We start from the raw sequence: 14,043 nt of genomic DNA, 5'->3' as shown, positions 1-14,043 counted from the left end.
AATAGTTACTTCTATTTTTTTCTAAAATAGTCTTTAAGGATCAAGGCAAATTTTGTTTTATTAAGAGAGTAATGAAAATTGTACCTTATTTATAACTTTACTTAATTATTTATTAAATATTTAAAATTCATAAATATTAATAAAATTCAAAAGTATTCTTTTAGCAATTTTTTGAACTTTTGTTTGGGAATCGACTGTGCTTAAAAAATGTTTAGAAATAATTCCATAAATGTAAGACATCTTCCTATTATGTATAGACTGATATTTGTTTTTTTGTTTTTTTTTTTTTGACAAAAGGCTTTCAATTAAAATAGAAACATTTACATAATAAGGTTGCAAACCTTATAATAAGAAAAAAATTGCATGAATACAATCCATGATGAATAACATCTCAAACCTAGGAAACATTCAAGGCATGAGAGAGTCGAAACAAAAAAATAAATGAAAAAAAGAGCAACTAGCAAGTGTTACCACGGCCGCGACAGCCACACTTACCTCTCCCTCGTACATTTTTCCATTCCAAATCTTGGTACTTTATAGGAGGTCTAATCTCTCTCAAATCCGTTGTCAAACCGAGCGAGCTTATTGGTTTATCAGGGGCCTCTTCCACATCACCTAACGCAGTGAACCGAGAAGGACTCTCAAATCCACTTGCTTGAGCCGATGTGTTTAAAGGATCAACAATCGAAGTTTTTTGGACTTCCTTGTTGATAATGTTGGAAGGAGAAGTCTTCATAATAGATGCTGAAATGGGAGTAGATTCAATATCTACTAATGGTGATAAAGGCTTGGCTAAAGTTGGCGATGCTATTTGGTTATCCTCTTGAACCTGTGGGGTAGCGGAACTAGTGGTGATCTTTGAGACCTGAATATCTTGGAATTCCATAGGGGCATGTGTAGAGACATATGGTTCCTGAGAATCTGATATATGTTGTTTTGGGTTAAACTTATGGGATAAATATTGAATTGTTGATCGGGAGTTGTATAAGTGAATCAAACATGCAATCTTTTAAAAATGCATTGATCATTAGAATTTTAGAAACTAATAATAACCAAAATCCAATGTTCTATTTCAAAAGTTTGAGAATATATGGTTTGTATCACATCAATACTTTAAAGTGTTTATCAGATATTAAGTTGGTCTTAGTATGAAATGATATTACTATCTATGCTATTATTTGCAAAGTGATTTTTCCATCATGAGCTCTCGCGTTAAAAATTAGAGTGGTTAATGTTGTTGTTATCTTAATGAATGGTATATATAATTTATTATATAACTAAAATTGAATTTTATGTTAATAATATTAAATTCATATATTATATTAGATAATTGATTATAAATTAATATGATAAAAAAATTCAAAATAAAACATATTAAAAAAAAAGAAGATAATTTTTACATATAGTGTCTTGTTATCTAGAAGTAATATTTTTATTATAAATTTATAAAATTAAGATATAAAACAATTTAGAATTAAATATTAATCAAGCAAAAAAAAATTCTATAAAAATAATTGGGAAAATTTCATGTTTACCACTTTCGTGTTACCATCACTAAAGTGACATTTTCAAAAATACTCTCTTTATTATCATTATTCATTTTTCCAAAATATTTAATTCTAGAAAATATGATATCAGATAAGTTGTGTTACATAATTAAAAAAACATAGGGAAAACAATTTCTTAATGGAATTTACATTAGATTTGGATTTGAGATAATTACTTATTTATTTATATAGATGTTAAGACATCAAATAGTATTAAGCTTGATAATCTGTAATTAGGAAAAAAAAATAACATGAAATCATTAAAAAAAATTAATTAAGAAATTGAATAGTTATTCAAAACTAAAATTAAATATTACTTCAGAAATTCTTAAATAATAAAATTCCAAAAGGAATTTCCTTCTTGTTAAATCACATGTTTTAAATATTAGAAATCACTATATATTTTTATTTTTAGATATTTTCTTTTTGATACTAAATTCTTCTTTTTATGATATTGATATGATTTTATAAAATTTATCTAGAAAAACGAAAATAAAATAGATAATATTAGTAATAGAAATTAGTAAAATAGTTTATTCATTAAGGCAAATTTTAAGAAATTAAATTTATATAAAAAAAATTCCTTGTTGTTAAATGACGTGATTTAAATATAATAAATCACTATATACTTTATTATTAAGATACATGTCTTTTTCATACTAAATTCTTTTATGATATTGATATGAGTTTACAAAATTATTCTATATGCCATCAGAGGTTTATAAGGATTATAATGTTGGATTTGTAAAGCTGTTTTTATTTTGATGTTACAAAAACCCTTTAAATTCTATTGGTCCCTAATATTAATTTCATATAGTACATTCCATCTTCAATGAATCGTTGTTCTTTGTAACTCATGAAACAAGATATATTCGGTTTAGTTAGATGCTCATGTTTGGAGAGATAATGTCAAACCTTGAACAGCATAGGCAATGTGTAAGTATGAATACACAATCTTTATGTGTTTGATAACTACACCGGCTCATAAACTCACAAAAATGATGTGTTTTATCATAAAACTTTTGTGTTGCTTGTAAAAAGATTGACAAATATAATGACTGTTTAGCTCTGAGGGCTGAGATCCCCGTGGAAATACATAAACACGCAATTTACACAAAGTAGAAAAAAAAAAAAGAGTAAACAAATCAAACCTCTAAAAATCTGTTTATTTTTCTTGAACAAGTTATAATGTATGGGCCAGCTATGCCAACAAGTATATGCTTATTGATGGGGCTAGCTTTATTAGCCTGATCGATATCATGCCTGATGTGTAAAAACAACTTGCATCTTGTTTGTATGCAAGTTGCAATCTATATAACTGTTAAGTGAAGGTTGCTGGAGGAGAAATATTTTTTTGGTAAGACATGGACTATGTGTTACGGAACAATGAGATAGATAAAGATTTGAGAAGCCTTTCTCTATTCTTTTTAACATCGTGAGTCGGTTGAGTATTTTCCAGCAAAATCGATCTTCGATAACATATATAACACGTGTAAAGAACCGCCTAACACGAATCCAAGATCAAAACGACATAAGAAGTAGGTACACGCCACGTAGTTGGACAAGTGTCATCAACCCTTTCTCGTATTCCACATATATAACAGAGCCATCACCTCACAGATCCTCGGAGAAAACCACACATAGCTTTTCATGTTGTTTATTTCATAACTTCGAGGAGAAAGAGTTTAGATTATTAAATTATAAAACGTGATTTTGTAATCGGTAAGCGTTAGGTAAAAATGGGTTTAGGGAAGAGAGTTATCGTATCTTTGGTACTTATGGCTATTGTAACGAATTGTTGTGTCAAAGCCACCATTGCAGAAGACGTGGCTAAGAGTAAATCATGGACTGATTGGGCCAAGGAGAAGATCGGTCTGAAGCATGAAGAGAACATCCCCACCACTCACACCACCTCAACGGTCGAAGACAACGCTTGGGAAGCGACTGATAAGGCCAAGGACGCTAAGGACGCCGCCAAACGCAAGGCAGAGGAAGCCGTTGGAGCTACTTACGAGACAGCAAAATCGAAAGCAGGCGAAACTATTGGTTCCTTGAAAGACAAGGCATGGCAGAGCTATGATTCAGTAGGTCAAGTTAAAGATGACTTGCCTCGCAAGTCAAAACAAGTTAAAGACAGTTTCTCGGGAGATAATAGCGATAAGTCATGGACTGATTGGGCTAAAGAGAAAATCGGAATCAAACACAACGAAAACTACCCTAACATGGGGGACACGGTGTCAGAGAAGGCTAAAGAAGCAAAGGACGCAGCCACACGCAAAGCGGGAGACGCTAAGGAGAGGTTGGAAGAAACGGTTGAGGCGGCTAAGGAGAAGGCTAGCGATCTGACGAGTGCGGCCAAGGAGAAGGCCGAGAAGTTGAAGGAAGAAGCGGAAAGTGAGAGTAAGAATGCAAAGGAAAAGACTAAAGAACACTACGAGACTGCAAGATCCAAAGCTGAGGAGACTTTGGAGTCTGCGAAAGATAAAGCGTCTCAAAGCTATGACTCAGCTGCTAAGGAATCAGAGCAAGCTAGAGATAACTTGTCGCACAAGTCAAAACGAGTTAAGGATACTAGCTTCAATGAGGAGGATGAGCTCTAGAATGTGGTGGAACAAATTTCAAAGAGGAGTTTGAACGGTTTGTTAGATGGATAGTATGTGTATCGTGTCTGAATCTTTCTTTTCATGTTTCTTTTTTCTCTATTTTTTTTTAAAAATGGTTTCGTAATGTATGTGTTGATCTCTTCTGGTATGCACACATCTTACGTTTCGAGTGAAAAGGCTGGTTGTAATTACGCGGGTTAGTTAGTGGGTTTAACCGGCCCATTTGAGATTAGGAGCATAATCACTTGCGTGACTACAGCACCTTACCGTAGTGTACGCGATAATACAACTCGTTGTTAATCATACTAGTGTTTTTCCGCAGCCGGATAATTTACTTAATTTTTGTTAGACAGATGAATAATATTCTCAATTTAAAGAAATCGGTCCTATGTTTTTGGGAGAATTCTGTTTTATCAATTTATGGTACTGTTATTTATGTTTTTTTTTAGAAAACTATTATTTATGTTTACTTTTATTAAATGGATATTTTCGCAAATACGTAAAGTATGAAGTTTCAATTAAAATCCAAAATACTATTCTATCCTTACTTTATATTATATAAATATAAATAATTATTTAAAGAAATGATTAAAAATTTTATATAGTTTTCGAATTATACGTTTTCAAATTCAAAATCTTTATAAAACTTTTGTTTTTTTTCCAAAATTTTATGTTGCAATTCAAAAAGTCTTTTTGAAACTATTTTTAAAATTTTATTTATTTTTAAAAATCCTAAACTATACACTCCAAAATTCTACCCCTCAAATATAAACTTTGAATCTATATTAGTCAACCCTAAGAATATAAGTGCTTATTTAACTCTTTAAAACTAAAGGTAAGTATAGTTAAATCAAACATGAAAATGATATTAAGAGTCTGATTGTTTAAGGAATTTCTCTTTTTTTTTTGATACTTTAGATATATACACTTCCACTAATCACTATTTTGGCAGTAATATATAATCTTTTGAGATTAGTTATCAACTATTTGAAAACTGATTGGCAATAATACAGAGAAATAGGAAATCTCAAAATAGGGTTGAGTATTTTACCCGATATCCGAACCCATATCTGAACCTGACCCAAAAAATCCAAATAGAAATCCGAACCGAAGTAACAAAATACCAAAACTGGTATTAAATTAGGAGAAATTTGATATCTAAAACTAAATGGATATCCGAAAATTACCGAACATATGTATACTTGACACTATATTTCTAATATATACATTTTGTTTAAAAATATTTATATTAATGCTACACATAGTTTAAGATCAGATAACATACATATAATTACAGACAAAATGATTTGCTACTCACTTTAAATGCATGTCAAGCTTCTTGTTTCATCCATTAACAAACATTGCTTCTAAAATTTCAAAACAATAACCAAATTAATGTATTTTAATATACATATAATTTTATCTCCAAATCTAAATCATTCTATCTATTAAAATAAAAATCAGCTAAGTTAAAGATATATTTTAAATTTAAGAAACATAAGCAATAAAGAATTTAGATTTTCTTCAAAATCTAAATATTCGAATCCGGCCTGAAATAACCGAATCCAAACTAAAATTATCTAAACCCGACCAGAAATATAGAAATACTCGAACGGGTTCTATACCCGAAAATCCAAAATATCTGATCCGAACCCGAACGGGTATCCAAACGCCCATCCCTAGCTAGAAGTGTTTATAAGATTATTTGCTAAAAGTCTATTAGTTATAAGAGACTGTATATATTTTACAAAGGTTTTATAAAGTATTTATCAACCAATCCGGAGGCATGCTTTCCAGTTAGTTCACGGCCTGCATCACCAAGTAAAATGAACACAGCCTGGTCGTAATTGTCGTAGACAGGGATCTTATCAAGATACCAGTGCTTAAGAGAAAACAAATAGCAATCCAAGCCAACGATTCATTGAATACTGAGGCATTAAGTTCATTATTTTTTGACCCCGGTTACGTTTTCATTGCTGCATTTAGAGCACAAACAAAGAAGGGCCTTCTGTTGGCCTCTGTTTTGCAATCACTGCAAACGATATAATACCAAGGAGAATCATGGTTAAACATCATCAATTGTCACTATGCACTCAAGAAAGCCTCCTGCATTTGTCAAAAACATAGGGATTTACATTGTTAAGTGATTTGGTTTTTGTGGCTATATACATATTTTATTTTACCTTGGCCGATCCTTGCTTGATATAAGCAAATATTTTTTCCAATTGTCACCGACCCAGCTTTAGTCACCTCCTCCAATGCATTCACTTCCTTAGCAATCTCTGGGTTAGAATTCAACCTGACACAATAAGCAAACCAAAAAGGGTACTTGTGGTCATACCAAATACAAACGAATAAGATATGAACATGTTGCCTCATTAAATACTGACAATTGAAGTAGTCGATTGTGGGTTGAAATCTTTGTCGATGAAAACACGTGATGATGACATTGAGCTGAAGGCAAGGGTCCCTGTTGTTTATGGGTCAGACATCAAAACGTGGAATCAGATGGAAAAATAATTTCAAATAAATTATGAAACACTGAATGTTAAGAGAAGCATTGAGCTGGTTCTAGGCTTTATAGTTTTGGTATTTTATACGTTTATTAAACCAACCTGAAATTATACTTGAGAAGGTATACGATTTTGTCAAGTAATCTGCATAACTATGATAATTTTTTTACTGTAACTTTATCAATTGAAAATGAAATTGTGGAGGAAAACACTCACCTGTTCGTCGATAGCTCTAAGCCAATAAGAGCTCCACCTTTCGAACCGGTTCCGGCCAACGCCGATGGACCCGTTGAGATTAATATGACTCCCATTATCCAACGTCGTTGACACATAAAGCAACCGGAGACTTGCCGGAGGTTTGAACCAATTTCATGCCCATCGATTGTTTTTGGTGAACGGAGGTTGTAGAATTTGGTTTAAAACTTCAACAGATGGGTTTATGTAGTTGGAGAAAGAGAGGAAGTTGAAAGGATATCATTGCTCACGCAGATAGGATTAAAGAAGACGAATGAATGATCAAAAGTGGAGAAACGGAAGAAAATGCAGAAAGTTGTAAGTTGTAACAATGAAGAAGAAGCGAAAGAGACGGAGGAGGCTTGCGACGAAATTAGGTTAAAATGCAATGGAGTTCATATGGGCCCATATAGATTTATTTCTAGGGCCGTACTAAATTATTTTTTATTAGGTTTTGAGGACCAATAGAGATTAGTCTAGTTACTATGGGTTCAATCGAAATGTTTTAATGCAACTTTTTTGATGGGTTCAATCGAAATGTTTTAATGCAGTTTTTGAGTAACATGATTGACGTGGCAAAACGACACTTTCTCATTGACAGATTTTTTTTAAGGTGACGTGGACACCTTCTCTGTTGAGTAAATCCAACTTTTATTATTGTTAGATTGACTGCCAGCGTCTCCAAACAACACCGTCTGAGTAGCATGTTGGTAACTTCACTATTTGGAGAAAGACTTGTTACCTTGTTAAAGGATCAAACAAATTTATCGATTAGATATTTGTATAATTAAGCCGCCCAATTGCTATCATGTTAGTTAAATATGATACTAATTGGAATATGTGGCCACATGGATTAACATAAGATAAAACACGTAGATGATTTATTAACTAAATTTTCGCTTCTAATCGGTTGGCTTGGCTATTTTCCCTTCCAGTGGTCGAGTAGTAGCTGATGAGAAGAAGTGGTTGCTCACTTCACATCAAAAACTTATAATAGCAACTAGATTTTTTACCCGCGCCATGCTATTTGTTTTTATAGATCACTCTCACTGTCTCACATGGGACCGATGGGCACACACATTTTATGAGTTCGCCTGACTCTTCTGAGGTCAAGAATGTCACAATGTGGCTACTCTCATTACATGTCATGTCTTTTTTTTGTTTCCCGTCCTTTGGTGTAATTTTAATTTTTATTGTTGCCTTCTCTATGCAACGTTTTTTGGTACATTTCTAATATTGTTTTTTGTTCGAAGTTACAATTTTGATAGTGTTCATCTTTAATTTTGTTACTAGATCTTTATCCTATGATGAAAAATTTCACAAATAATTTACTAAATATATTGTTAATTTGTAAAAAAAAATTGTATTTAAAATATTTTTGGATTTAAACAATTGTTTTTAATTCAACATGAACCCGCGTCACTGGTTAATCCGGTGATCCGATAATTTGATTTAGACTTTTTAAAATATCCATATTTTAAAAAATTACTAAAACCATAAACTAACCGATTGAAACCAATGGATGACCGATATGTAATGCAATTTGATTTAAATTGTTATAGTTCCATAATTTTTCACCTTTTAAACCAAATTTTAAAGTTCATTGTTTTGCAATTGTGTGAAATTAGGACGTTTCTAAACAATTTTTATAGAGAAAATGATAGATATAAAAATAATTAACAACTATAAATATGTCTTGATCATATTACTCCTTTTTATATAGCTTAACTTATTTTATTATAATTTTTTGTGTAATATATCTTGTTAATAATTTATATTATGATCAGTTCAAATTTGTTGTTAACAATTAGTGTTAAGCATTTTTCTATTTATTAAAATATATTTTGAACATTTTCATAATTATTTTTGTTATTATATTTATTGTACAATGTATAATGTTTATATTTTTTATGTAATGGCTATTATTTAATTCTTATGTTATTTAAATAAATGATATAACTATTATTTAGTAAATATAAATAAAATAATATGTTAATTTAATTGATTTATTATTGATTAAAATGTTTTTGTAGTATTTAAATATGTAAAAATAAATTCTATTTATTTTCATTGTTTTATAAATTATTTGAATTTTCTATTATTTAATTTATTTAAATAATTTGAAAGAAAATTGTGAGAAATTATTAAAAAGATGCGTTATAATATTTTATATTGTTTGGCACGATATTAATTATAGTGTTGTTAGGAAACATGAATAGTATTATAAAGAAAGAGGTATATTGTTTGGAAACATGGATAGTAGTTAGTATAAATAAAGAAATATTTGTTGTGATTTAATGTAGGTTTAACTATAAAATAGAATGGTGTTTATTTAAAAAATTACAAAATAAATGTTAGGTTCAACGTAATGATTTTGTTTTAATAATATAGATATTCCAAATAACTTCATTAGTAAATAAATTAGGAATATTTTTATAAATATATAATTAAAATTGGTTTAAATATATTATAATATTTTGGTTTAAAAAACGTATATATATATATATATATTACTTTGTATGACATATGCATGATGTAGTATCAGATTATAAATTTTCATTATAATATATGAAAACATGATTCTTATTAATACAAATCTGACATAGTATAGGAATACGACAACAAAATTATACATTAATATTTTTCCTGAAAAAAATATACATTAATGGAATACGTAAATATGTGCTTACTCATTTTTAAAAAAATATATGCATACCTATACATAGAAGAAGCCATGCATATCATCCATTGTCAATGAAGATTACACTATGTGCATAGTTTTAATTAATGGCCTATCATAGTATGTGATAACCTACTATTGTGAAAATTAGTTTACAATAATCGTGAGCAATATTTGGTATTAAGTGGATATCATGTTAACTTAGAATATTAAAAATTTTAGAATAAAAATAGACAGTGGGTTGACGAATCACAAATATAAAACTATGAACCGGTTTAGTCTTTGAATTATTTAATCAGTTTTTATTTAGAAAAATACATTGAGTTATCAATCAGTTTGAATTATTTATAATGCTTCAAATATTATTACATCTCTTGTTGGACTATTTTAAATTGAAATGACAATTTCCAACGGTAGATAAAAAATAGGACTCTAAATTAATAGATTAGATTTTTTAAAAAAATTTAATATTGTTAGACTAACAATATTAATTCTTTTGCAGAAAAAATAACAATATTAAGTTAATGGGTCATTAACAGAACAGAGTTGAAGCAAATCTAAATCTATGGACAATATAGTCCACAAACACCAAACCACAAAAAGGGACACACCAACACATCCTTTGTGAGGCCAAAATGGTTTCTTAAGGGACAAGAAGTTGCACTCGAATACGATGCCAGAAGTAAATACGGTAACCCATTGGTTGATGAGAAATAATTATGCTAAAAATATTTATTAGGTTAGTTATAGTGAAAGGAAAGGTAATGGGGCGGTGGCTTGATAGGGGGAGGTTGAGTTCCATTATTTTTTAGGCACAAGTAACCAATGAACATGGCAAATGAAAGTTTTATCTAAAACCTCTTACTATTTTTTTAAATTTAGAGCTAAATAATAGGGATAATTTGAAAAATACATTATTTATAGTTTTAAATTTGAAAAATACACTTCACTTTTTACTTTTTGAAAACTACACTTTATTAAATGCGAAAATACATTTTTCACCAGATTAATTACTTTGATAAATAAAATATAAATTCAAAAACATAATAAAATAATAATATGCATGTTTAAGATAAATCTAAGATTATAGTTTTTTTTTCAATGGAATATTCTTCGGTTCATCTTTCTATTTAGTAGTATTTCTATTTTTAGTTAACTCATAAATTACTATATATTTTTAGGTTGTTTCCGTTTAGAGTTGTTAAAATCTAAATACAACCAGGAACTTAACGTGCAGATGAATCACAAAAGATTTCTTATATTTATCACTAATTCTCTGTCTAGTTCATCATTTGATGAACTCGTGTGATTTTTGTGTTTTCTCTGATATCATTGCATATGTTTACGGGAAACTCAAATGCCGAAATAAGTTGTAAAATTAAGAAAACCAGAGCCTCTTGTTCTATAACTTGAACACAAAAGCAAAACTAATTTCCGAAAAAAACAACAAGCATAGTTACACACAGTAAATCTAAGTTTCATATCACGAGAGAACCCATTTCTAAATTTATAGAGATAATCTAAGGACATTAATGAAGATATACAAACTTGTGAATAGAGGAAGGAGAAGATGCTTGACAAAAATGGAGAACTAAAACGATTAAAGAGAAGATACATGAGACGTTTGCTTTCTTTAAAAATAAATAAGTTTCAGATATATTTTACTAAGATATTGGATAAGACACTAACAACATTGTTTTAAAACAAAACAAAATTAATCTTATTCTTGTTGAAATTATTAATTTAAATATTTAAATAATTATGGTGACAAAAATATATTATAATAATTTCCGATATTCAGTTTTGATAATTTAATCATTTTATATTTTCAGAAGTGTAGTTTTCAAAAAATTTAAACAATAGAGTAGTTTTCAAATTAAAATCTCAAATAAGTGTATTTTCCAAATTTTCCCTAAATAATAAGAAACAAATTGGATGATATGTTAATTTTAGAAAGAAAAATGTTGATACCACAACGACAAAGCTGTTTGACTAAAGAACCAGAATCAAACACACAAACTCGATGATACACTCTCCGACGAACTCGACGACGTAAGTAAGAAAGTTGAGTTTGTAGAATATAGAGATATGAAGAAGAATACGGAAAAGATAAAAGATGGACACAAGAAATTGTTTACCCAGTGGTTCACCTAGAATGGTTTACGTCCACTGAGGTCTGGAAGAGGCAATCCACTATAATCTCAAGTACAAAGAATATAGAACATCTCTTTCTCTCACAACCAAAGCTGACAAACCATGCTAGGTCTTTTGTTGGACAAAGGAGAAAGAGTACACACGAGCTCCTCTTATATAGTAAGAGTTTATTAGGTTAACCTAGTCAGATTAGGACATTCACCCCTTTCCATAAACCTATTAGGAAATATTCTAAAATACTTGCAACTTCCATAATTCCATAAAAGTAATATTTTCAGGATACTGCTGGCTTCCATATCTCCATAAAATTGACATTTTCTTTTCCTAACACGACATCTTTGTCTTGGTTTAAGTTACTCAATTTTGTTTGATTTCTATCACCAAATCTTGACGCAGTCTATGACAGATTTTGAATCCCAACAAAAAAATAATAATTTAGAAGTCTTAACTATATAATTTTCGCCGTTAGTGATAAGAATATATTACTGTTGAGTTATTTTATAACTACGTAAATCATGTTGAGATAACCTAAGATATGGCTTTGTCCATTATGCAAAGATACAATAATTGCTTCAATTTTCCAGAAAAACGATTTCTGTGGTTAGAAAAATGAAGAAGAGAGTAAACCACATGGCTGCAATGGTCACACCAGTCAGTCATCAGTTGGTTGGTTAAAGCACGTGCTACTGCCCGATCCTTCATTCTCAGATATCTTAATTTTGTTTACCCTTTCTCGGCCTGCCACATCATCATGTAGCTATGCATAATTTATAAAATAATGTATTCTAACTCTTAGAAAAAATCGAAACCGTATTAAATTTCGTTTTTATTATGTATGGACCATTTAAGTTATTCCCGATAACCACTTGACCATCAAGATTGTATTTTCGTGTGGACACCATTCTTTTCTTCCACCATTTATATGATTGATTTTGTGTGGATCGAGCAGTATGGTACGTTGATTTAATATCTTGTATATTTTGCTTTGATATACTTGGACGAACCATATCTTTTTATTTTAGTTCATTGCTAGCATTAAAAGTATTAAATAGAAAAATTATTCATGCTTAGAACTGGCACTATTTGTAAGACAGACATATAATTCAAATGGTCTAATTTTGCTTTCTATAGTCGGATTGATAATCAACAGTATCTATATGCATTGGAGCTTAGATAGATATATAAAAAACTTTGTATCTGTTGTAAATGAAGTGTTGGAGAAATACTTCTGTTATCATTACTGTCGACCAGAAGGTCCATATATATACAAGGTATTAGACTGTCATAAGGTCATGTTTATCCTAACAAGATAAAGATAAAGATAAACACTATGTTACAGATATACATGGAATATATACTAGATAAACACATAGTCTCTGGTTGTCTTTATTATGTCCCGGATTGGGCCTGCAGTACGGGTTGGTCCATGGTCGATCATCATTTGGTTTATAACACTCTCCCTTGATCGACACATCCGGTACAGGTTCGTTGCATGCTTAATGTTGCCTCATTAAAACCTCTCCTTAAAACCCCCAAAACCAATGTGGCAAAATGGGAAACCAAGGACAGGAAAAAGAGTATAACACATGAACTCCCCCAGATGAATGCATCACTGTAGTAGACGCATTCCCATCTGGTATCCGAGTCTTCTTGAACGTTGAAGTTGCCTATGACTTGGTGAAGATGATCAGCTGGATTCTCCTTGAATGAACTTGTAAGTCTTGGACGTTGGTATGTCTTTTGAAACTCCATTAAGATGTGGTCAGGTAGATCTTTGCTGCTGATCACTCCATGTCTTGATTGAACTGATGGTGCTTCAAACGGTGCTCGGATGGACTTTATAATCTGCAATAAAACTTTACTTACATGTCCTTTTTCATGTCCCACGGATTCTCTTTGGTTATATGGCTTTCCCAAAACGTGGACATTCAATATATATTGAGTCATAGACCCAGAACACATACGAACAACTTTACTTCATATCTTTCGTTCATTCGGACTTATATCTCTTCGTATGTGTCAATGACTTTATCCATTGTAACCAATCAAACTTGATTTTCTGTAGTAGCATCCACCATATAGGAGCATATCTCTTTATAAATTGTTCCTTGGTCCTTGTGAGTATCCTTGTGTAATCAAGCTATACTTGAACGTTATTTAGAAGGAACATGGACACACTATACCATGTGGTCATGTCCTTTAACCTCACGGAATTTCTTATCTCACAAGATTCATTCACTGGTTTCTTTCTTAGGTGGCTTTTCTGTATGTACATGGTTACTACGCCCATCTGTCTTATAATTACTTTGAAT

At 30.6% G+C, this 14,043-nt stretch overlaps 1 protein-coding gene across 1 annotated transcript; it reads left to right on the top strand.

The window, feature by feature from the left end:
* The first annotated feature begins 3,161 nt into the window (after positions 1-3,161).
* On the top strand, positions 3,162-4,326 carry LOC106385814 (late embryogenesis abundant protein, group 3-like). The gene has a single exon (XM_013825712.3). It carries the CDS (start codon positions 3,287-3,289, stop codon positions 4,145-4,147), a length of 861 nt encoding a protein of 286 aa, XP_013681166.1. The 5' UTR covers positions 3,162-3,286; the 3' UTR covers positions 4,148-4,326.
* The last annotated feature ends 9,717 nt before the right edge of the window (positions 4,327-14,043 follow it).

This window comes from Brassica napus, chromosome C3, assembly GCF_020379485.1.
Source record: "Brassica napus cultivar Da-Ae chromosome C3, Da-Ae, whole genome shotgun sequence".
Lineage (NCBI taxonomy): Eukaryota > Viridiplantae > Streptophyta > Magnoliopsida > Brassicales > Brassicaceae > Brassica > Brassica napus.
This window is presented reverse-complemented; position numbering and strand designations above follow the sequence as displayed.